This window comes from Abrus precatorius, unplaced genomic scaffold (assembly GCF_003935025.1).
Source record: "Abrus precatorius isolate BTA unplaced genomic scaffold, Abrus_2018 Scaffold5, whole genome shotgun sequence".
Taxonomy (NCBI): Eukaryota; Viridiplantae; Streptophyta; class Magnoliopsida; order Fabales; family Fabaceae; genus Abrus; species Abrus precatorius.
In genome coordinates, this window is record NW_020874395.1 from 13,467,825 (window position 1) to 13,491,740 (window position 23,916).

The 23,916-nt window shown below is 32.4% G+C and overlaps 3 protein-coding genes across 9 annotated transcripts; 2 read left to right on the plus strand and 1 right to left on the minus strand.

Annotated features, from left to right (window-relative positions):
* Positions 1-1,483: 1,483 nt before the first annotated feature.
* Positions 1,484-6,399, plus strand: LOC113866993 (probable metal-nicotianamine transporter YSL7). 3 transcript variants are annotated; one of them, XM_027501874.1, is made up of 6 exons: positions 1,484-2,055; positions 3,316-3,470; positions 3,846-3,943; positions 4,037-4,171; positions 4,298-4,487; positions 4,580-6,399. In XM_027501874.1, exons 1-6 carry the CDS (start codon positions 1,641-1,643, stop codon positions 5,681-5,683), a joined length of 2,097 nt encoding a protein of 698 aa, XP_027357675.1. In that variant the 5' UTR covers positions 1,484-1,640; the 3' UTR covers positions 5,684-6,399. The 3 variants fall into 3 exon arrangements, with proteins under 3 accessions (XP_027357675.1, XP_027357676.1, XP_027357677.1); XM_027501875.1 differs by having other exon boundaries at positions 4,298-4,488; positions 4,668-5,918; XM_027501876.1 differs by lacking the exon at positions 3,316-3,470 and having other exon boundaries at positions 4,111-4,171; positions 4,580-5,918.
* A 977-nt stretch (positions 6,400-7,376) lies between these two features.
* LOC113867623 (DNA-binding protein RHL1) lies at positions 7,377-14,950 on the minus strand. Of its 4 annotated transcripts, none has more exons than XM_027503028.1 (12): positions 14,504-14,922; positions 13,382-13,492; positions 12,663-12,749; positions 12,327-12,538; positions 11,981-12,053; positions 11,475-11,684; positions 9,742-9,781; positions 9,611-9,660; positions 9,476-9,524; positions 8,691-8,725; positions 7,859-7,909; positions 7,377-7,742 (listed from the first exon to the last, which is right to left on the minus strand). In XM_027503028.1, exons 1-12 carry the CDS (start codon positions 14,834-14,836, stop codon positions 7,707-7,709), a joined length of 1,287 nt encoding a protein of 428 aa, XP_027358829.1. In that variant the 5' UTR covers positions 14,837-14,922; the 3' UTR covers positions 7,377-7,706. The 4 variants fall into 4 exon arrangements, 3 of the variants coding, with proteins under 3 accessions (XP_027358829.1, XP_027358828.1, XP_027358827.1); XM_027503027.1 differs by having other exon boundaries at positions 7,412-7,742; positions 9,742-9,778; positions 11,475-11,686; positions 11,941-12,053; positions 14,504-14,950; XM_027503026.1 differs by having other exon boundaries at positions 7,412-7,742; positions 11,475-11,686; positions 11,941-12,053; positions 14,504-14,950.
* A 2,044-nt stretch (positions 14,951-16,994) lies between these two features.
* Positions 16,995-22,846, plus strand: LOC113867058 (plastid division protein CDP1, chloroplastic). Of its 2 annotated transcripts, none has more exons than XM_027502011.1 (12): positions 16,995-17,707; positions 18,325-18,438; positions 18,534-18,671; positions 18,787-18,891; positions 18,987-19,109; positions 19,444-19,812; positions 19,962-20,057; positions 20,183-20,299; positions 20,828-20,893; positions 20,977-21,756; positions 22,040-22,230; positions 22,409-22,846. In XM_027502011.1, exons 1-12 carry the CDS (start codon positions 17,459-17,461, stop codon positions 22,488-22,490), a joined length of 2,430 nt encoding a protein of 809 aa, XP_027357812.1. In that variant the 5' UTR covers positions 16,995-17,458; the 3' UTR covers positions 22,491-22,846. The 2 variants fall into 2 exon arrangements, with proteins under 2 accessions (XP_027357812.1, XP_027357813.1); XM_027502012.1 differs by lacking the exon at positions 16,995-17,707 and adding an exon at positions 17,999-18,079 and having other exon boundaries at positions 22,409-22,828.
* The last annotated feature ends 1,070 nt before the right edge of the window (positions 22,847-23,916 follow it).

Consider the following 23,916-nt stretch of genomic DNA (forward strand, 5'->3'; position numbering starts at 1 on the left):
CTTGTTGAAACTAAATAGAATTATTATAAATAATAAAATTTTCTTTAAATACATAATACAAATATAAGTATTATGAATAATTTTTTAATATTTAATGTATTTTTATGTTTACAATTGAAATTCCAGATAAGTGATTAAATTAAAATAAATTTATATTAGTTGATTTACTCAGTAATTTATGTTTATTTAATTAATTACTTTATTTTTATTAAAAAATCTATCTATAAAAAATTATTGATACAAAGCCAACTTACTTAGAGTAGACTAACAACTTTATAAAAAATATATTTAGACTAAAAAACAATACAGTAATATTAATTTCCTAACATATATTTAACTATATATAATAAAAAAATTAATAAATAATAATTTTTTATGAAACACTATAACATTTAATATTATTACTACATTAATTATATAACTATTTTAAAAGATTATATATATTTTGATCATATCATTAATAATATAGATTGAGAGCAAGAAGGGAAAAAAATGAATGAAATACAAAAGATTTGCCTCATTCAGCATCCATAATGACCAGCTGTACCTCACATGAAACTCGAAAAGCTCATAGCTTTGGAACCATTTGCATCAAACTTGATAACTATTTTTTATTGTAAAAAAACAGAGTTTGATTAAACAACGTTAGGATAACAAGATCTTGTCTTGTTTCCATAATCCAATATTTCATTACCTTTTCTTTCAGTGTGCCGATTAATGTTAGATAAACTTGAACACTCACCGTTTTGCAAAATTGAAAAGCTTAGTGTCACAATCATAGATGACAAAAGATCATACAAGAAAGCACCAATTATAGCATTTATCCACGGCACGGGAATTAAGATTTTTGTTTTCGTCATCTTCTTTTACTCAAATATTTTATTCATTTAAATTTAAATTTATAGCTTTTGCATTTTTAAATTGAAATTTATTTTTATTACATATTAGGTGTATTATTATATGATTGGTGTTCTCACTATGCGTGCAGAGAGACCAAAGATTAGATCAATAAATTTGTTCAAATTGCGTCTTGAGCTTGACTACAAAATTGTCTTCTAATAATAATTTTCTTAAAGAAAAAATATTAAAATATATCTTTCAATGTTAAAATGTCTGTCGATTATTTAAAGCTAGATATAGAAAAAATTATTTTAAAAGTTAATCTATGAAAAAAATTCTTACTAAATTGGGTTTTTAAATTTTTATTAAATATTTTAAATTCACGTAAGAGAACTATTATAGGTGTAGTTTAAAAAAAATGAAAAAGTTAGTCTAATACGAATCCACCCTAATTGGCATCCATATCCAAGTTCTCTGGTCACTATGTGGGCAGCTTTATTCCACTATGTCACACTATGACTTCCAACAAAGCTGTGAGGGGACATCAACTTGTTATTGCATTCACATGATCTCTCTCTCTCTCACTCTCTCTCTCTATTGTAGTGTTGATGATGTTGATGTGCATCCATAAATACTAGTAATTGAACCACCATGCACATTCCAACTTAATCCTTGGGAATAAAGATGAAACACCAACTTTAACCCAAGTTAAGATATTTAGGAAGTTTCATCGTAGAATCCGAAAGCATATCGACAATTGTGGGATCTCAACCACTGCGCTTTCCAGGGAGAATTGAGGCATGGCTCAAAGTGGAAATGGTGACAATGGTTTTGAATCTCTTGATCATGCAGATGACGATGATGTGAAAAAACTAAGCCAAAAGGGCATCAAAAAACACCAAGAGGAAGAGGTTTCTGTGGAGAGGGTGTTCCAGCACCTTTTGGTTCCCTCATGGAAGAACCAGTTAACTTTGAGAGCCTTTGTTGTCAGTTTTGCACTCAGCATACTCTTCAGTTTCATTGTTATGAAACTCAACCTTACCACTGGTATCATACCTTCACTCAATGTCTCTGCTGGCCTTCTTGGGTTCTTCTTTGTGAAGACTTGGACCAAGTTCTTGGAAAAATCTGGCATGTTGAAGCAACCCTTTACAAGGCAGGAGAACACTGTCATCCAAACCTGCGTTGTTGCCTCATCTGGCATAGCCTTTAGTGGTACCTTTTTTCTTTCCCTCTATCTACCCCTTTCTGGATTTGTTATTTTGTTATGATATATGTAATTTTTAACCCTTTTTTTATTTCATGGGTTGAAATTTTTACTTTTGAAATTGACAGGAAATTTTCAAGAGTTGGGTTTTTTGGTACTGTTTAGATTCTACTGTAAGCTAATTTATGGGGGATTTAGATAAAAGTTTTCAAAAGATTTTGAAATCATTTTCTCTCTATTAGGTAAAAGTTTTCAAAAGAGAAATAAAGGTGATATCTGTTGGAGTGGTTAATTAAATCTGTATGTAATCAACTTATAACCATTTCAGCCAATCAATTAACTACTTCAGCGGTCTATAAAGTACGTAGTTTAGAGTCAATTAACCTTTTCTTCTCTTTTCTTTTTAAGATTTCCTAATTTTAGAGTCAAACCCCCTCAGTTTGAATAAATTGGAAGAAATTTCATGGCTGGATGATAATTGTATGTTTGTTTTTTTCTTGGTACATCACAATCTTTTGTTATCGAAGGTCACTACTTTTCACGGTCACACTCTGCCTTCTAGAATATACTAATTTAAGAATAGCTACAGGAAGAAGAGCTGCAAAGTCATCAATTTTGTCCATGCGTTGAAGATATGGCTTTTTTTTTCTCTGTTTCAAATTTCAATTTATGACAAGAACTTCGGAAAATTTTGGGTTGTATTATTGAACCAAGTTTCGTGAGATTTTAACTCTGCTAAAACATGAGGGGAGAAGGAAGCTTAGAAGCCAAATCATGCTAATTTTTTAGCATTAAAAGTTAAAATGACTGTTTATATGTGAATGCGTTGTTTCAATTTCAACAACAGTTTCAAGTTACGTCACTCTATGAATGCAAAAAGTTTCAGATATTTCCTTTTGTTTGAATAGAAAGTTCACGTCTTCTATCAATTTCAACTATAACATCAGCACAAGTGTTAATTTACTTTATCCTTTTTCTCATCATTATTTTATTTTTCAAAAAATATTAACTCTCCTGTTGAATGTGTTTGTGTCATGTCTTTTGTTGAAGAATTACAAACTGTTGAACTAATTGAAATGTTATGTCATAGTTGTTTAAGAAAATTGGACTTTTTGAACAAACGAAAAATATAGAATGAGATTCGATGCTATGCAAGTGAAAGGAATCCTAGTCTATTTGTAATATAGGAACTGTTTTTATGTTGATGTCATACATGATTGGCCCAGTTAAATGAAAATTTTCATACTGTGATTGACTTGTATGAGCAGGAGGATTTGGGAGTTACCTCTTTGGAATGAGTGAACGCATAGCCAAGCAATCCACAGACACCAGTGATTTTAAGGACCCAAAATTAGGGTGGATAATTGCTTTTCTCTTTGTTGTTAGCTTCCTTGGTCTTTTCTCAGTTGTACCTCTAAGAAAGGTATGACACTGACACATTCTTGAAAATTGACTGCACTATTCATTAGTGTTCCATTTTATTCCTAATAATTTTGAAAATGAATATATTAATTTGGAAAACCTGCATACCCTTAGGGGCTATTTGATTTCAGAAAATATTTTCTGTTTTCATTTTTTGTTTGTACTTTTAATTACAGAAATATCACTATGTTTTCACTATTTCATATGCAAATCTTTATAAACATAAAACAAAATGAAAACAATGTGGCATTTTTGTAATTAAAAGGGAAAACAGAAAAAAATTTCTCAACCAAACGGCTTCAAGCCCTTAGCAGTTATTATCAGTATTTCACTTGCCAGAATCTTGATCAAGTTTTGCTTCTATCATTGACTGTAGATTATGATCATTGACTTCAAATTGACATATCCGAGTGGTACTGCAACTGCCCATCTCATCAACAGCTTCCACACTCCCCAGGGAGCCAAACTAGCAAAGTAGGCACTATAGCAAACTCCCATGTTACTATAAGTGACTGCATGAGAAATTAGGCATCCAAACTAATCTGCTGTTTCTTTTGTACTCTCCAGGAAGCAAGTGAAAGTGTTGGCAAAATTCTTCAGTTTTAGTTTCTTATGGGGTTTCTTTCAATGGTTCTATACAGCTGCTGACCAGTGTGGATTTCAGGCCTTCCCTTCGTTGGGGCTCAAAGCATATGAAAACAGGTACATTGTCACATTTCCTTCATTTTAAATATTGATATTTAAACACACTTAAATCCAATGCCAACATTCTTCAAATTAGTCCTGTTTGAATTCGAAGTAGTTAATCCAATCTTAACATATTTGCAGGTTTTATTTTGATTTTTCTGCAATCTATGTCGGAGTGGGAATGATATGCCCATATATCATAAATATATCAGTGCTTCTTGGAGGAATTATTTCTTGGGGCATAATGTGGCCTCTCATTAAAAACAAAGAGGGTGATTGGTATGACAAGGGCCTTGGTGAAAGCAACCTTCATGGCATCCAAGGTTATAGGGTAAAATTCTAAAGCACCTGTAGCATCACGATATTTTAGTTACTTTCTAAGGTCTACCTATTAATTGAATTTACCTTGCACCTTGAGTTCAGGTATTTATAGCCATTGCCTTGATCTTGGGAGATGGTTTATATAACTTCGTAAAAGTGCTAACTCATACGCTCTGGGGGTTGTATAATCAAATCTCGCAAAAACAAAGGGAGAATGTCCTTCCTGTTGCAGATCAAGACTCTCCCTCGAATCCTCAGCAATCATATGATGACCAGCGCCGCATCCAACTCTTCCTTAAAGATCAGATTCCAACATGGTTTGCAGTTGGAGGTTATGTTGCCATTGCTGCCATCTCTACAGCCACTCTGCCACACATCTTTCACCAACTAAAATGGTATTACATACTTGTTATCTACCTTCTTGCCCCCACCTTAGCATTTTGCAATGCTTATGGTTGTGGGCTAACAGATTGGTCCCTTGCATCCACCTATGGAAAGCTTGCCATCTTCACAATTGGAGCATGGGCTGGTGCAGCACATGGTGGAGTTCTTGCTGGCCTAGCAGCCTGTGGAGTGATGATGAACATTGTTTCCACAGCTTCAGACTTGATGCAGGATTTTAAGACCGGCTACCTTACTCTAGCTTCGCCGCGCTCAATGTTTGTGAGCCAAATAATTGGCACTATAATGGGTTGTGTGATTTCTCCTTGTGTATTTTGGATTTTCTACAAAGCTTTTCCTGACCTTGGAACTAGTACAAGCGAATACCCTGCCCCGTATGCAATTGTGTACCGTAACATGGCGATGTTGGGGGTGCAAGGTTTTGACTCTCTACCAAAAAACTGCCTCTTACTTTGTTATATATTCTTTGGTGCTGCCATTGTAATAAACTTGATCAAAGATTTCCTTGGTAAGAAAGGGAGGTTCATACCACTTCCAATGGCTATGGCAATACCTTTCTATATAGGATCATACTTTGCCATTGACATGTGTGTCGGAAGTTTGATATTATATGTGTGGGAAAGGATTAACAAGGCTAAGGCAGATGCTTTTGGACCAGCTGTGGCTTCTGGTTTGATATGTGGAGATGGAATATGGACTCTACCTGCTTCAATTCTTGCTCTTGCTGGAGTTAAGCCTCCAATTTGTATGAAGTTCTTGTCTAGGGCCACAAATCAAAGGGTTAATACTTTCTTAGGGAATTAAGATCAAGTTTGAATTGGACTTGGTATCTTGTGAAAAGTTGCTGATTTGTAAATCTGTGAAACACAATTTAAGTTTTCACTTTAAACTTTTCCAGCCATATAGTTGAACAAAACAACATAGGAAAAAAATTATGTGTTTTTATATCAGATATGTCAGAAAGAAAGTATATATGTTCGCATGTTTAGATTGCATTGTGTCAGTGGGACCCCTAAAACATCTTAATTTCAAATATGCTTCCTCTGAACATGCCATAATTTTCTATTTTTTTACATATGCATAAGGGGCATCTCAATTACTTTCATCTGTTCGCGAGAATTAATTTGATGGTGTTAAGTGTCATTGAGTTCTGCATGTTCAGCTCTTTCTTTTAGAGCAATAAGAAGCACAAAAGTGCATAAGGTGAAATAGTTATAATCTTGAATTAACTTGAATAAAGTGACAGTGTGGCATCTTCATTTTCTCATTTTATATCCTTTCTTATTTTAGATGAGCATGTTGAAATTTGGGGACAATCAGAGAATATCACCAAACTGATTTAATTCCTTCACAATAGATAATAGAATAGGAAGATTCATGGACTATTAAGTTCCAACCAAGGCAATTCCTTTTACAATACCTTTATGGGATTTTAATTTCAAAAGGTGATTTGTAAATCACTTCTGAAATTAAATTTACGAGAGAATGTTTAATATATTCTGGAATTAAATTTTCAAAATATACAAAAAAAGAAGAAGAATTCGTATAAAAATATTTTTTTCAACTAATTGAGCTCTAAACATAAATTTAATTTGAGTCTGGATTTGGATTCAAACTTGGTAGGAGTAGATATGACTCAAATAAACCTTATCCGTTTTTGTTTTTATTTGACTAATTTGCTATAAAATGCAATCATCTAAATATAAATGATGTGACTATGACCCAAGGTAGAATACTTTTTCGTTGATGCACTAGGCAGACAATCGTGACTTCTGAACTCCATTCCCTCATTGAGAATAATATATTGGTTGCTATGTAAGAAAACTATTAATCCTCTATTTGTTTTAACGTAAGTTCATTGTGACGAAGGCTTAATGGTTAAAATTGTCTGTAAACAAAAACTTGTAATTTTTTTAATTTAAATTTTAAAAAGTATAAAATCATTTCTAAAACTTAGTTTTTAAAAGTAATATGCAATGAACTTTCAAAAAATTTAATTCCTGTACGGCATAATTCACTTTTAAAAATAAAATTTCTAAAGTAATTTTGTTTTTAAAATTTAATTTCCAGAATATATTACTTGTACTTTCAAAAATTGAATTATGAAAGAAACAAATAAAAAAGGGTGGTACAACTAGTGAGAACAACTGCAAAAAATATCACCTTAATAAGTTATTATATTAAGCTTAGAAAATGACACAATTGAATAAAAAAGTCCTAGCTCTATCCTTTTCAATTATTAACTCTTACTCTAATGATTAAAAAATGAAAACGTGCCAAGCACTGTAACAGTGACAAGGGTTTGTCCATTGTGAAAGTTGTAACCTCATCCCCCTAAAAAAATCATTAACACCTTTTGAAATTGCTCCTTACTCTCAATTCAAAGAAAAGGGAACCAACCAACCAAACTCAATAATTTGTTTTATCTTAGTACGAGCACATTCTTTTTAAAATTCAATTAATATGATAGCCATAAAACCTTTTTGCCATGTAGTTAAAGCTTGCTTCTTTAGCATTCATTCACCTTTGTAGAACTCTTTACAAGATAATTGAAATTGGAAGTATATATCTAATGCCTCACAGCTGTGAGATAAGAGTTGAATTGGTAAACGGCGAACAAATTTCATTCTCCCTCCATAATAACCAAATGGTATCTATCTTTTCTCATAATCATATATGCACTGAGATGATGGATATGCAAAGCTAAGTCTTCACAGTGGATATATCTTAGTGACTAGGAAGACAAAGGGTACTTCATTCTCATCAATTGCATGACCTTGGCCTTTGTAATCTCTTGTGCCTAGCAACTACAACTTATATCACTCATTCAAGCAGTCCAGTCTTCATCACTTCCATTAGTATCCTAAATAAAACAATTATAATGAACACAATCAGTATAAGGAAGGTTAACACCATGCCTGCTATAAACTAAATAAACAGTAAGAGACTAGCTCCAAGCGTAAAGTTAGGAAGAATTGCCTCTGAAGCATTTGAAAATTCTTCAATGTCATCATCATCACCATCTTCAACCTAAGTTGAATATGTAAATGTCAAATTATGGCTCAAGGAAAACTCTATGACATGCAAAGTTTCTTATCTTCTAAGATATTTAAGAGAACTTTATATTCTAGAGATTAATCTTAATTCAATTTCAGAAGATATTTCAGAGCACCAAGTAATCATATTAGAGAGGTTTACGTTAATTCAGTTCCAAGTGCGAAGAATATAAGATGAAAATGTAAATGGCATTAAATGGGTACATTACAAGCTTATTGCACAAATTAGTGGCCGATCTAAAAGTTGGAATATAAAATATCCATCATAATCAAACAGTATTGCACCAATTTTCAGAAAGTACCTTCTTGAAGCTAACTTGTCCATAGAAAGTGAGTAACAATATTTTTTATTGTTTTATTACAATTAATCTTGACATAGCTTGAAGACTTAAAAAATATACATTATTTTCTTTTTGTTTTTACACATTGAAATCATCCTAACATATTTAGGTTTCCCTCACCTTTCATGACCACCTTCAGACATTTGGAATGAGTTAATTTTTCAGACAGTCCCCAATGTAAAAAGTTTGAAAGCTCAACAACATGAAAAATGCCATAAAAAGCCCTAGCCTGAATCGAGAACATTTTATGTTGTTGGGTTGAGTAACCGTTAAGTTGCAAATTTCTCACTTAACAGTTGCTGGGTGGCTAGCATTATGATTAAGCACGAAATATGAGAACCAATTGAATGAAGATTCAATCACTAAACTAATAAAAAGAATAGCATGGAGTTCCAAGAACGAGAAAAAATTTACCTTGTGTTCCTTGCTTTTTGCCTTGATTTTTTCACCTAAAAATTCACATGGTAAGTTTTCCAACATTTCATTTATGCAACAACTTATTAAGACACAAGTTTTAATGATTGGTAGTCATCTGAAAAGAGAACATGTAGCTAGATACAAATTATTTGAAATATTCAGACAGGTACTATAAGTTGAAGAAAATCATACAATAATCTTTTAGTTTCTTCTATTGATTTGATGATATGCAGCCATACATTCTCACAAACCAGCCATATACCAAGTCAATTGGACAGCATCAACAAGGTCCAAATTTGTATGAAAGAAGACTCAAGAAGACTCCCAATTGCTATTCTAAGTATATATAACAGTCTAAAAATTATCCTTACCAAATCATAATATTGCTGAAAAATTTAAAGACTGATCAATCGTGGTAGTAACTCAAAGTTGGACACGAACATTTATTATCATGTATTGATGGCCACATTAAACCTTGCCGAACAAGTGCCAATTCATTCACAAGTTTTATATTAATTTTTAGCACAACAGTGACAATACAGCTTTAATAACATGCATCCAGCTTATATTTGACTGGGTCCATCTTGCTATAATAACTACAAGTTCATGGCATTCTCTCTTTCTAACACAAATACTATGAGCAACCAATAATTCTCTCATCAATGTAGTCTAACCAAATATCCATAGATGCATACTTACATTCATATCAAATTATTATCTTTTAATAATGATAACATCACATAGCGATTAGAAGATACAAAGAAGGAAGGGAGAATACTCACTGGGCTCTTTGCTCTTGGTCTTTCTTGCCCTTTTCCTGGATCCCTCATCCTACAACAATAGCCAATAACTCAGTCTGAATCCTACTCCAACATGAAGAAAAGAGATTCAGGAATTAAGAAAAAAGAAAATTCAACCAGATCAATCTTTCTTTTTGAACCAGCGGGCTGCAACTTCTGGGCAGAAGCTGAAAAACATCAACAATTTTTGTTACTCAATCTTCATAGTTTTGTTCATAATAATATAAAGAAACTAGGAAAAGGACAACCTTTTGATAATGGAGATTTCCTTGAATTTCTTGGAGTCTTCTGAAAAATATAAGATTTTCATAAGATAAACAATGGTGTTGAGCAATATTAGGCTACATCAGATGATTAAGATCCATTTTAGAAAGGCAAAATTATTGCAAAACTCAGGTCTTCCACGTCATATAGAAACACTTTACAAACATAAACAATCATGAAATAATAATCTATTCTTAGGACGGTTTAATCAAAGAGATAAAACAAATTAGCAGTTGTGAAGGTTATTGTTTTGCATAATCACAGGCATTTTGTAACTGGTGTTCCTTTACAAAATACGGCCATTGAGACAGAACGGGAAGTTTCCAAAGCAATATAAGTTATGAAATGCCTGTGGCTCAACCCAAGCTCTGAATTCAAGTTTCATATTTTGTAATAGATTCTTAAAAGCAGCATTGTTAGAACTACATTAGAAATGGACAGGTGAGACTTCTTGTTCATGTTCAACCATCTCATTGGTTGGTTGCACTGAATGATGTCATCAACCGATACAACAACATGAAATACATAAAAACATTATGAAATAAAATATGAAAAATATTGAAACAAAAAATATATTAAATGACTGGTTTGTTTAGCCACTTAGAACTTTTCTTTTAAATGCTTCCTTCTAACACCCCTTGACTGCAGCACAAACTGCTTTTGTGTCCACAAAAAGCGAATGCAAACAGGTTACAAATCAGCTAGTTTAACCATTTATTGACAGGTTTTGAACAGTCCAAGGTGGCCCAACCTTGAACTCAGTTATAGCCTCAAGGGACTAAACTAAATCTAGGTGTTTGGTTCACAATTTAAGTGGTCTAACCATCCAATCAAGACAACACAACTTAACAAGAAAGCATGAAACCAATGCCACCTGTGCCTACTTAGAAACAGTATAGCATGATATATGTATCAATGCATCATGTGATTCATAATTCTTTAAGTGAACTAGTCGAATTTCAATTTATTTTATGGGAAATTCATTATGCACTAAGATTTATCAATCAAAGGTTATTAATACATAAAAGACACAAAAAAAAATTGCAGTTACACTCATTGAAAGCGCAAAGCCACAAACATCATCAGAATCTGGCAATGAAAATAAATATAAACCAATTTTTTTTCTCCCAGCTTCATATAAATGAATACTTAGCAACATAGGCAACCAAAGACTCAAATATTATCATATCTGTTCACATTGCATTTAGGAACTCAAAGTTACCATTTACAAGCACAAAACATCTCCATGTTTTAGAAGTTAGAAAATTGTTTCCAACAAATATTTATACCAAGAATAATTACACTACCCAAAATAGCAAGTATCTGAATCTTCCAAAAATACTAGTGAGTAGTGAAAGAATAACAAAAGGAGAAGGCCTTTGAAGAAATATTAGATCCCATAGTGAAAATGGAATTTCATTTTAAACTTTAAACACAAGATCAAATGATAGGATAGCCAAATGAATAGTGAGAGATCTAGATAACCTATTTCATAGGTGCTTAGAAAAACAGTCAACACACAACTTCAAAACATCACATACCTTGTATGCTATTTTACCATATTTCTTTTTATGTAGGAAAAAATAGGAACCTAATGCTGACATGTATGCAGAAATTATACATTTTATAAAATATATAAGGGATGTAAAAACAAATTAATATTTTTTTTTAAAGGTAGTAAGTGTTGGCACTCTTGCAAATGGTTTCAAAAGCTTACCTTTTCTTCCACTTTTTTGAATAATGTCGATATAGTAGCCTGAACAAGTGAACCACGATTACTGGACACAACTTCAGTAGATGCAGTCGCTGAAGCGGATTGAGACACTTTTTTACATTTTGATTGTGAAGCACACTCATTATTTTCCTTGGCAACTTGATCTCCTTGTGCATCATTCTCATTATCAATGTCAATAACTACAGTCTTGTTCTGTATCCATGAATTAAGGAAGATAAACTATAAATTCCAGGTTGACAGCTGATCAAAGACATTAAAAACCAAAAGGAAATAAAGATGAATACAGGCATCCAATCAACTAATACATTCTAAGGGTCGGTTTGATAGACCTTAAGAAATGAGGTGCAAAATTCAGGGATGAGGTTTATGTAAAAAATTGTTTGAAAAAACACATCTTGCATTTTTCATCCACAGTTTTAAGGGTATATCAAACCGATTATAAGGATATTTAAGCCATTGTGATCATTTACAGTAGTGTCAACTTCTACCACTTTCTCTTCATGTTCAGAAATGTCAGGGCCGCTTTCGCCAGAATTATCGCCAGAAGAAATTTCAGCAAATCTGATCCAACATAAGAACTAAATGAATAGGACTTTCAGTCACAAATGCAACAATTTTTAGTGTCAGACAATCCACTTTAAGTTAAATAACTCAAACTTAAATAGTCACACAAAAACAAAACATTAGAATTAAATTTTTCGGCTAATTGAACCACTGGCTCCACAAGCATATGACATAATAATGCTTTGTTACACACAACACAACAATTTTTTCATAACCGTATGGCTGGAAAGCAACACACATAAAGTACACTAAAATAGAAGGGGCTTGTACTTGTATGATTTTCTTGAAGTTCTCAGTGAATGGCGGACTGGAGTCAATTCCTTAGTATCTTTTGAATTGATTTCACTGTCAGATAAATCATCTTCAGGGGGTGTCTTTGGTGACTCTGGCTCTGCATGTTGAATCCTGGTTTTGGGAACAGCTTGATTAACTACAGAAGCTGCACCTGCACCCCCTTTAAAGTCATACTCAGCTTGTTGCCCCTGAAATTGGACATTCCAAGAGTAGACCACAAAAATGGAATTTATTTTCTTCTCATGCCAAATAAGGAAAAACAAAAGTTGCTCCTTATAACATTGCAACCATTATACTGTAAAAACTTCTAACCTCATACAATTCCTTAGGAAATTCCAGTTTGGCTTCTTCTGGGTTTTCATCTTTATTCCCAATCCACCATGCATCCGAAAATACAATCTAGTAAAATCAAGATATTGCAGATAAGGAACAAAGGTATTCATACCCAAAAAGCCCAATTCCAGAAGATATAAATTAGTAAATGAACAAGAAAAAAGAAATGCACAAAATATTTATTTCTAGACCAACTAGAAGTCACAAGAGGAAAAGGAATGGGAAGAACCCAAGATGTGTTAGATCTAGACACATATTATAAATGAGAAAGGAATCAGTAAGGAACAGTAACTCCAATATCATAAACATAGGAACTAAAACTGCAGGACTTGAATGGAATGGAAATCATGACAGCACAAACTTAAGTTTGGTTCTGTTCACTATTTTGCTTCCTATTCTTGAAAATCCAATGCATTGTTCCATCCACCCTACATTTTACTATTCACTTAGGGCCCCTATTTTCTGGTATGGAACACATAAGTAGAAAGAATTTATGCATACAAATACCGCTATTACTCATTTACCTATTCACCCATCATAATATTAAGATATTAAAAGGTTGTGACAGTCAGAGTGCACAAAGAAGTTCTTTGACCGAGCATTTATTAATCCCCTCATAGTTTGAACATTAATCTACCTTCCTCTGATTCATGTCTCAAGCGAAAACAAAAATAAACAAGAATGGTAAGAAAACCAACCATGTTATCAAAATAATCCTCACACATCACACTTTTTCCACCTTTAGAGAACTGTAGAGTCAAGTATCTGTTCTTTGGATATACAATGGTCCCAAATAACTTCATTTGACCCTGTAAAGTGAAAGTGAAAGTGAAAACACATCTCATCAGTTACCAATAGACAACATACCAAATCAAAAGTCCTGAATGGCTGAACCTGTTCCAAAACTTAAAAGGAAAAAAAGATAACATTAAATCAAGCATTTCCTCTCTTGTATTCCACTCTCCTCCGACAAGATTTGACCAACATGTCTTTTATGCTAAGTCAGCGGCTGAATCAAACTTGTTAACTACAAGCCACGCACTACAACTAAGTCAGTGAGATCTATTACAGCCAACATGGAAGGCAAGAAACCAAAGTCAGATAAGAACTAAGAACTGACAGATCAAGGCAGTTACCCCAAGTGAAGGGAATTCATGAGGTCAGTCTTGGAGATATTAAGATAGGATGGAAGAAATGATGGGGTGGGACAAATTGTACCCTAAATCTACACTCTTCTCTCTAGCTTCTCTGAATTTCTTCCTCCGGAACTCTAGTTATTACCAAATCATTGATATTTTTTTTACTGGTAACCTTGGTCTGTTATTAGTCCTGCAATCATCTTATTACAGTTTCAATTGATACATTCCCTGATAGTAAGATTAAAATCGTCAAGCCCATTACACAAATTTAGTCAACCACACAACAGAAAACACTAAATCCACTTATTACTGAACAACCACTTTAACATATACGCTTGATGTTCACAGGTCCATTATAAATCCCTTTCTATAACATTTCGCAAAAGAAGCCAAACAAAATCAAGAGAAAACCAAAGCAAAAACTCGTACCCTTTCAAATGGAAGCATAATAAAATACTATATTTACAGCAGGCAAACCAAGTTTAAATAATTTAACAAACACTTGAACTGAAATCAAAGAGCTAATTGCAAGCATAATTACACTTTCAATAACTCAATTATCACTACAAAAAATCAAAACAAACTCATTTCCTATCATTCGTTGAAACTCAAAAAATAGCAAACCCATGAAGCAAAACCCGAACTTCGATTAGAAATTGCACTAAACATAAAAAAAGGAACCTGGGGGAAATCCAGATAGAGAATGGGGTTTTTGGTTCCCAAGTCCTTGAGGTCACCGATCTTGCCACCCCCAATGGGAGCGATGAGAGAGGGGAAGGAGAAGAGGTATCTGCTACTCTTCCTTTGAGATTTTTTGATGATGTCTTTGCCGTGATGCTTCGCCACGATGGACGAAGGGTTCAGGTGAATGGAGCTCCTTGCTTGGGTCTCTGAGAGCACGTTGTTAGAAAACGCCAAGGCTTTGAGCCTCTTGCGTTCAATCATTTCTGGGTTTGTTGCTTCTTCCACCTCTTCCCTTTCTTCTTCCTTCTTCTTCATCTTCCCTCGCGCCATTGAAACTGAAGCTTATTTCTTCAGTCACAGGCGGGAACCAACAAGTGAAGTGAAGTTACCTTTGTTTTTGTGTGTGGCAATGTACAGAGCAGCTGGTGAAGTTTTTTGGTCAATAACGAAATTATGTCAGTGTTATTTGTTTCTTTTAAGTGTCTGGTTGGATTATATTACTTTTGTGAATTATGTGAAAAAAATTTAAAATCTTTTTTTATACAAAATCTTATTTAAGTAAAATTTTAGAGTTTATGATTAAAAAATGTTTATTTTTTTAGTTCATTTTAAATTTTTTCATTTTAAGTATTTTTTAATATTTAGAATATACTTTAGAATGAAATATATAAAAAATAAAATAACAAGTGAAAAATAAAAATAATAATACACTGTCATATAATGTCAATTTTTATTATTTCAGATAATAAACTGTAATTGCAATGACTAAAATATTTGAACAATCAAAATAAGTAATGTTGTAAGTTGTGACCATGATTTTAGATTGGAGTCCACTAATACGAGTAAACTTCCTCAAATTTTAATTAACATGCATGCAATGGTATATATATATACCACATTTATTATTTATTTTTCAATTCAATATAATATTAAATTACATTAATCAATATATTTATACCAATATTTTCATCCTTTAAAAGAATTATTTTTCTTTTAAGTTAAAAACTTATAAAATATGACTTTTTTAGACTTGTCCTTTTACACAACTCATTAAAAATATTAAAGAAAATTATATTGTTCTAAATTATCTTGAGTTGTTATTGTTGAGACATACATGTGCATAATATGTGAATTACTATTAATAAATTATACTATTTATTAAGTTAAATTAATGTTTTTTAACATGAGTAAAATGATTATTTCAATTTTTTCTCTTTTAAATTGTAATTATATATAATCTTTGATTAGTATACTTTATTTAATTATATTATGAAAAAATGTATTTGATCAAAAAATATTATTTCAAAGAGTTAATTTTGTATAACATCTAACCTTTTTTTTTTCTCAGCCCTTGTTAATTAAATTAAAGAAAAACAATAAGATAAACACATAGTTATTGTATTAGTTTTTTAAATTTAATTTTCCTTATTTTAGATCTATTTTTCTTTATCACTCTCCTTATAACTTTATTTTGTGAATTTAAAAAATAAATTTGTAATTCATACTTTTTTCTAAACCTATTTCAGAAAATCCATTGTTTCTATTGTCAACTCTAATCTCTCCTTATAACTACGTTTTCTTTTTCCCTTTTTAAAGTCGGTCAAAATCATTGTTGTTAACTTTAATTCACAATAGAGATACCTTTGTTGGTATTTTTAATGTCTTTCTTCATTATTTTAGTATAAAACTTTATTGTTATGCTGGCAGGCGATTGAATCAAGATAAAATAAAAAATAATATTAAAGAAGGTGTAGGAAAAAAATACTTTTATTAAAATGTTTGCTTATTTTATTTAATTTGTTATTTATTTTTACATATTTTTAGTAAACACACTCTAATTTGTTGTGATTATGCATCGCATTGTTATATCATTGTTTGAAGATGTTAATTTTTTTTTCTCTAATGTAAATGTAATAAAAAAAAATTGTACTTCCATTTTAGTCTATACATGTCTATGTTTTTTTTTTAGTATATTTTTAAAATATTTCATTAACTTTAACTCTTAAACACTCAATAAGCATTTAATACAAAGTAGCTTTTTATCAGAAAAAAAATGTTATTGAATGTATTAAACATCTAACGATGTTTTTTTTTTTTTATCTCATTAAAATAATATTTATTTTACTCTATTTATATTTATTTCTCATCTTTTTATTTATTTATTCTTAATTTCATTTTACATCTAAATAAAGTATCAGTTTAATTTGTTTTTTCATTAATTTTATTTATTAAGAATAAAAAGAAAATATAATAAACACTTTATAAAAATATAAATTGTTTAATAAAAAACTCTTTAAAACTTTTAAAAAGTATTAAAAAAATGAAAAAAATAGTTTATATATTTCTTACAACACCAAAAAATTTCTATCATTCTTACAACAAAATTTTAGACCAATAAATTTATATTTGTTTTTTTATTTATTACTTGTCTTTAATTTTAAAAAACACATCAAATTTATTATAATAATAACATTTTTCATGCATTATCATGGTGGTTTGACCATTAGTTCAAGTCAAAGAAAAAAACTCAATCAGAGAGTTGGTTGGATCTGTGAAGAATCAAAATTTTCCATTGACAGTGAAATTAAAGAAGATTGAGCAGAGAAATTAAACAGCTAAGTTCTAATTATCCAAAATTATTTCCAAAGTTGCATGATTCCATCTTTGTTAACTGGAAGAACCAAAACCCACTCCTCTCTAATTTTCCGTTACTTTTCGCTCCTTTCTTTTTCTCTGCAAACGTTTTCCACACTTCCCACCAATCCACCACTTTCTTTTTTCCCCTCTCTGTTTTCATCCCAATTCAATTATTCCCAAACTCTCAACTTCATTTTCTTCCCTCAGAAGCAATGTCTTCCTTCCAATTCCAATTCGAAGAGAATGATGCAAAGCTGAAGCTGATTTCCACCATTTAGGGTTTTAGGGTTTTTGCTTTTTGGGGAATGAGAGCGCATGGCATTTGCTAGTGCAACAGCGATCGCTTCCTCTCTGTATGGCGTTGCGCGCGTGGGTTACTGTGACCCGAAGGTTCCATTTGTGGGTTCAGGGTTTTGTGGTTCCGCTTTTTGCGTTGGGTCGCACGCAGGGAAGAGCGATGTGGTGCTTGAAAGGAGGAAGTTGAAGAAGGTCGATACACGCACTGTTGAGAATTCGCCGATGAAATCGAGTGTTGAAATTGAAATCCCAGTTTCTTGCTATCAGGTGATAAAGCTTGCCGTGTTTGTCGTTTTGTGTGTATGTGTGTGTTTTCTTTATTTATTTACGGTTTGACGACGCAATTGAGCGAAATGGGTATGGTCAAGGACGAATAACGGGATACGTTTCTGTTTAGAAAATGTTACTAATTTTTTATTCGTATTTAAAAAAAATTAGGTACGGGAATGACTTTTTAATAGTTAGTGCAAATATTTGAAAGCATAATTAAAGTGAAAACGGCTTGATGTTTTTCTAATTATTTATGGAATGAAAAGCGAGAATTAGAAAGGGATTTCTTAAGGTAAGGATGCCCTTGAGTTTTCTCAGTGGTGTGTTTGATGGGATTTGGTTACTGTGGACTGTGGATGATGATGATCAGTAAATAATGGGAAATTTGGATCACTTGAGTTCATTACTAGGTTATTGGTAATTGTAAATTTTCTATGGATAGAATGGTCGTTCTATGATTTTGTTTTGATAAGAAAAGGTATGCCACAATATGATTTATTGAAACAGGACCTTTAAATATTCAGTTGTTTTTCTTGTGTTAGCTTACTGGTGCCAATTTCATTTAATTTGTCTTATGATTTATCCTCTACCACTCATTTCATACCATTTTGCAGCTTATTGGTGTTCCTGATCGAGCCGAGAAAGATGAAATTGTTAAGGCAGTTATGGGTTTGAAAAATGCAGAAATTGATGAAGGTTATACAATGGATGTTGTTACAGCTCGGCAGGTATGAAACAATTATGCTGTGTGATTTTGAAGTTTTGCAAAATTTGTTTTAGAGATGCATGCAGATAAATGCTCTTATCTAATATTGTTTTGCAGGATCTTCTAATGGATGTTAGGGATAAGCTTCTTTTTGAGCCAGAGTATGCTGGTAACCTGAGGGAAAAGATTCCCCCTAAATCTTCCCTTCGAATTCCTTGGTCTTGGTTGGCAGGTGCTCTATGCCTTCTTCAAGAGGTATGCTTGGCACACGCTTTGTCCTTTTAGATTTTTTCAAATGGTTCACTTGAGCAAAGTTTTCTATCTCTTCCAGAAATATTTTGACTGCTGTTTTTCTATTCCTTTTGTTCAGGTTGGAGAATCAAAGCTTGTGCTGGACATTGGACGGACAAGTATTCAGCATCAAGACGCCAAGCCATACACAGACGACTTGATTCTCTCTATGGCACTAGCTGAGGTAAGACATATGGACAGAGAGGTTCGAAAATTAGTCCCTGAATTTATTGCAGTCTTGTTGCGTACCCTTTCCTTATTGTAGATGCTTTCTTGAAGTGTGCAGCTGCGAAGATTGGCTTTGAGAAGAAAAAAGTATCTCAAGGTTTTGAAGCTCTTGCTCGTGCCCAGTGTCTTCTAAGAAGTAAACCATCTCTTGCAAAAATGACACTGCTATCACAGGTAAGAAACTTTCTTTATGTGTGAATTTACTAAAGATCCTTAATTCAATACTTGGTTTGCTGTATATTTTATAGGGGAAAGATTGGGTAAACCCCACCCCTCTGTTCGACAGAATGGATTGGTTGGTTCAACCTATTATGGAGAAAAAAATGCTCATTTTTTATAGCTTCCTAAGAGAGCTCTCAAAAAAAACGAAAAAAGGATGACTACTTTTATAAGAAGTGATTAAGACCAAACAAGAGTCTTCAACCTCCTTCCTTTTTGCATTATCACATTTTATATCTGTTTATTAGGCATGGAACCCAACCCTGAGGATGCTTTCCATGGTTTCTAGATTGAAGAATCTCTTGAAGATCTTGCACCTGCTTGCACCTTGGAACTACTGAGCATGCCACATACTCCTGAAAATGTTGATCGAAGAAGACGAGCAATTGCGGCTCTGCGTGAATTGCTCAGGCAGGGTCTTGATGTTGAAGCTTCATGCCAAGTGCAGGACTGGCCTTCCTTTCTAAGCCAAGCATTCGACAGTTTGCTGGCAAAAGAGATAGTTGATCTTCTTCCTTGGGATAACTTAGCTGTGATGCGAAAGAATAAGAAGACTATTGAATCACAGAATCTAAGGGCAATAATTGATTCAAACTGTTTCTATAGAGTTTTTACAGCTCATATGGCACTTGGGTTTTCAAGCAAGGAAAAAGAGTTGGTAATACCCTTCTCTGAAGCTTGTAGGCATGTTTTAATACTCCTGTTATCGTCTGTATTTCATAAATACTTTTTTGTTGGCATACATTCTTAAACAGTTGCTTTCTGAATTTCATCCTCATACTAATAGTTTTTATTAATTTTATGCAGATTAACAAAGCAAAAGGCATATGTGAATGTTTGATATCTTCAGAAGGTATTGATTTGAAATTTGAGGAAGCTTTTTGCTTATTCCTGCTTGGACAGGTAAATTTTATTGTATTATCTCTAATAATTGGTGCTGGCATCATGAAGTATTTAGACATTTTGAATCTTGGTTTCCAGCAATCATTAATTTTCCTTCTCTTCATTACTTTTGTCTTAAATTCTAGGGCACAGAATCTGAGGTGGTTGAAAAGCTTAAGCAGCTTGAGCTGAATTCAAATCCAAAAAATAATTCAATCTTGGGAAAGGCAATAATCGATGCTTCTGCTGTGAACCCATCACTGGTATTTTTGTTTTGGTCATGTCTCTCAGGTTCTTGTATTTGTTGCCCTTTGGGACATGGATTTGACATGCTTTAGGTGGCTTTGTTTATTGAACATAAAGTTCTTGGCTGGCCTTAGTCATGCCGCCTCTCCAACCTTCATTTTAATATTGAGAACAGTGGTGATAAAGTCTGCTTCGCATGTTAAGTGTGTGCTATTAACTATGATTTGGATTTCAAAGATTATTGTATTTTGGAATAATTTATACTTACGTAAACTCTAGCCTCAATTCAAGGACATACTGAAAATTGAAATGTCATTCATATATTCATTTTTTAAATTGGTTTCTTTCATAGAAAAAGAATTTCCTTTTGAGAGAAAATATTATTGTGCTTATTTGGCTTCAGGAAAATAAGTTTTTATTTTTCACATGAGGTAACAATTGAGTTTTAACGCATCAAGAACTATGTTCCATCCTTCATCTTAAATTTGTGTTAAAATCTTGAGTTTTTAATCTCTTATATCAGACCACTTGCTGAACTTGACCAGGAAATGTGGCTGAAGGATTCTGTGCTTGCATTATATCCAGATACTAAAGATTGTTCTCCAGCTTTGGTGAGATCACATTATAGTAGGCAACAACTATTTTAATACTTTAGATTTTGTAAAAAAGTGTTTATAAATGATCGTTTCTGCAGGCCATTTTCTTTAATGCTCAGAAGAAATTTTCTGGAAGCAAGAATTCTAAAGGAGCTTTACAAACATTACCTGCTATATGTCATAGACCTCTATCCGCATCTGGTTTGTTTGAGCAAAGCGATGTTGAGGAACCTCGCACATATGTGAACTCTTCTCCTAATCTAGGTTTTGCTGTCAAGCAGCTGACTCCAACTGATTTGCAAAGTTCACTGTTATCTGGAAAAATTGAAAATGGAAACAATCCTAGCGAGTCACCTATTCAAGTGCAAAGGAAACTTGGTAGTCATCACAATTCAGGAATTTGGGATAGTCACTTCATTCGTGGACACATATTTGAAAGAATAACATATATTACCGTATTGGGTTGTATATCATTTGCTACCATTAAGTTGTCGGGAATGAGCCTGAGCAAGACTCTCACTGGCTCTCATTTTGCTTTTACTAAAGCCAATGGTGACATTACTTGGACTACAGATACATCTGACTACACTGTAGGTCCTGCTTATATTAGACAAAGTATTATTGCCAACAAACTGAAGAAATTCCTGTCAATGTTTAGGATACAGTTGTTGCACCAGTCAGATGCTGGAAATCAAAGTAATTTACACACTACTCTTGCCTCATCATCCTCCCCAATTAATGTGTACAGAAGCCTGATGCCTGTGGAAGAAGCCGAAACCCTTGTTAGGCAATGGCAAACAATCAAAGCTGAAGCTTTGGGGCCTAGCCATGAAATTAATTGCCTAGCTGAAGTTCTTGACGAATCTATGCTTGCTCAGGTACTGCATGCTGTGGCTTATTGTAACCTTATTTTTTGTATGACAAAATGTTATTTCTTGGTATTGTTCAATCATTCAACATGTCATTCTGTGAACTTCATTGTTAAAAGATGAAGTTATCCTCTATATCCATTCATTCTTTCTTTGATTGTGACGAGTGACATGTCCAACGAGGCTATGCCATGAAATACTCGAAATTTTTAAGTTTATGAATATAACGATGGATTGGAATGATAACAAATAGAAATTCATGGAACTCAAGAAGTACTTCTATCTTTGACAGTGGCAAGCTTTGGCTAATACTGCAAAAGAAAAATCGTGTCACTGGAGATTTCTTTTGCTGAAATTATCCGTCCTACGAGCTGACATTCTGTCAGATGGAAATGGAGCTGACATGGCAGAAATAGAAGCTCTCTTAGAGGAAGCAGCTGAACTCATTAATGGTTCTGAGCAAAAAAACCCAAACTACTATAGGTCAGACATACTACATGCAAAACTGGATAGTAGTCAAGACATTAGCTAATCTTTCCTTTTATCCTTTGATTATTTTTGCTTCTACATTTCTTCTACTTTCCAAACAATTAATTGAGCTGGTTTCATTGCTTTTTCTCGTGTTTAATGACACATTTATTTTTTTATTGATTAATTGCAGCACATACAAAGTTAAGTATGTTATGAAGAGGCAAGATGATGGATCATGGAGGTTCTGTGAAGGTGATATACGAACACCATGACATTTGAGCTTATTACTATACCACGCCAGGATAACTGATGTTATAGCTAACTCGGTTCCTTCCCTTAAATTAGTTTTCTGGAACCTTAGAATTGAAAAACTACTCCATTTAGGCAGATGATGACATCCTAAGAATTTCTTTACACAATATAAATTCCTCCATCCCTTCCTTTTCTTTATGATTATGACCTGTAAAGAGCTGATTGATTGGCGTATTCATTGGGGTTTACCAGAAAATTGAAATTTCGCATTCAATTTTCTGCTAACCAAAGTAATGTGTAAAGATTTGTTATTCTTTTTATTTTTTCAACTCTATAATCTTTCTTCAATGTCAATTCTATATTAGTTAGCTTGTGTTCATTGACCTATAGCATGATGGGGATGGAATATAAAGAATGTAGTGCAAGCAGGACAAGAAATTGGATGATAAAACACTTTACGAGCAATTTATGTAATTATAGGGGAAATTGATGTTGAAAGAGTTTTAATTTGACCAGGGACTGGGAAATATATTGAACCTAATTAATCTATTAAATGTTAAACAAGACCAAAAATAAAATAAGCCCTTTTTTTAATCTTTTAAAGACTAGACAAAAGGCTAAATCAAATCAAAATAATTATTTTTGTTTTTCTTCTCTTTTTATTAAAATAGAAAGATATTTATTTTTTAACTAGTTAGTGGTCCATGTTATATAACTTAGTTTTAACGTGTTACAATTATTAGTTTCAAGTGTGCTTAAATTTTAATTTAACAAATAATATTTATGTAGCACATTACAAATTTAAATTCATTGACTTGTTAATATTTAATTTTAAAATAATGAAAAAAAAATAATTTTATGGATTAAATACTTTTTCAAATTAATAAGATGATTAGATTTTAAAAATTTATTAAACACATTTAAAAGTTTTGAGGTTATTATTTGAGAAGTAAATTTCATTTTAAATCCAGGATACTATTATGTTATTAACGATACAATGTGCACGTCCATAATTCTATGCTTGTTAAATCCTTTTGCATAATTAAATTGACCGCAAACTTTCATGGAAGGATTGTTTATTTTTCCACTAATTATAAACAATTAAAATATTTTTTTTTTAGAACCAATTGAGAAGAAAAATGTTCCTTTAAACATAAAAAGTCAATTAAGGAGAATTCAACGAGAAGAAAATAGTTAAAGTGAAAAAAAAAATTATATAAACTTCACCAATACACGTGATTATAATAAAAAAAAATGCAACCATTTTATTTTTATAAAATATTACTTGAATTTATATAAAAATGGATTAAAATATATTTAGTAATTATGTTAGATATACTTTTGATTTGAGCATTATGTTGGAGTCATAACAGATCAAAATAGACAGATACAAAATGATTAGCGTGCTTAAAAAAAATAAAAAATAAAGAATCATATTGTAGAAAT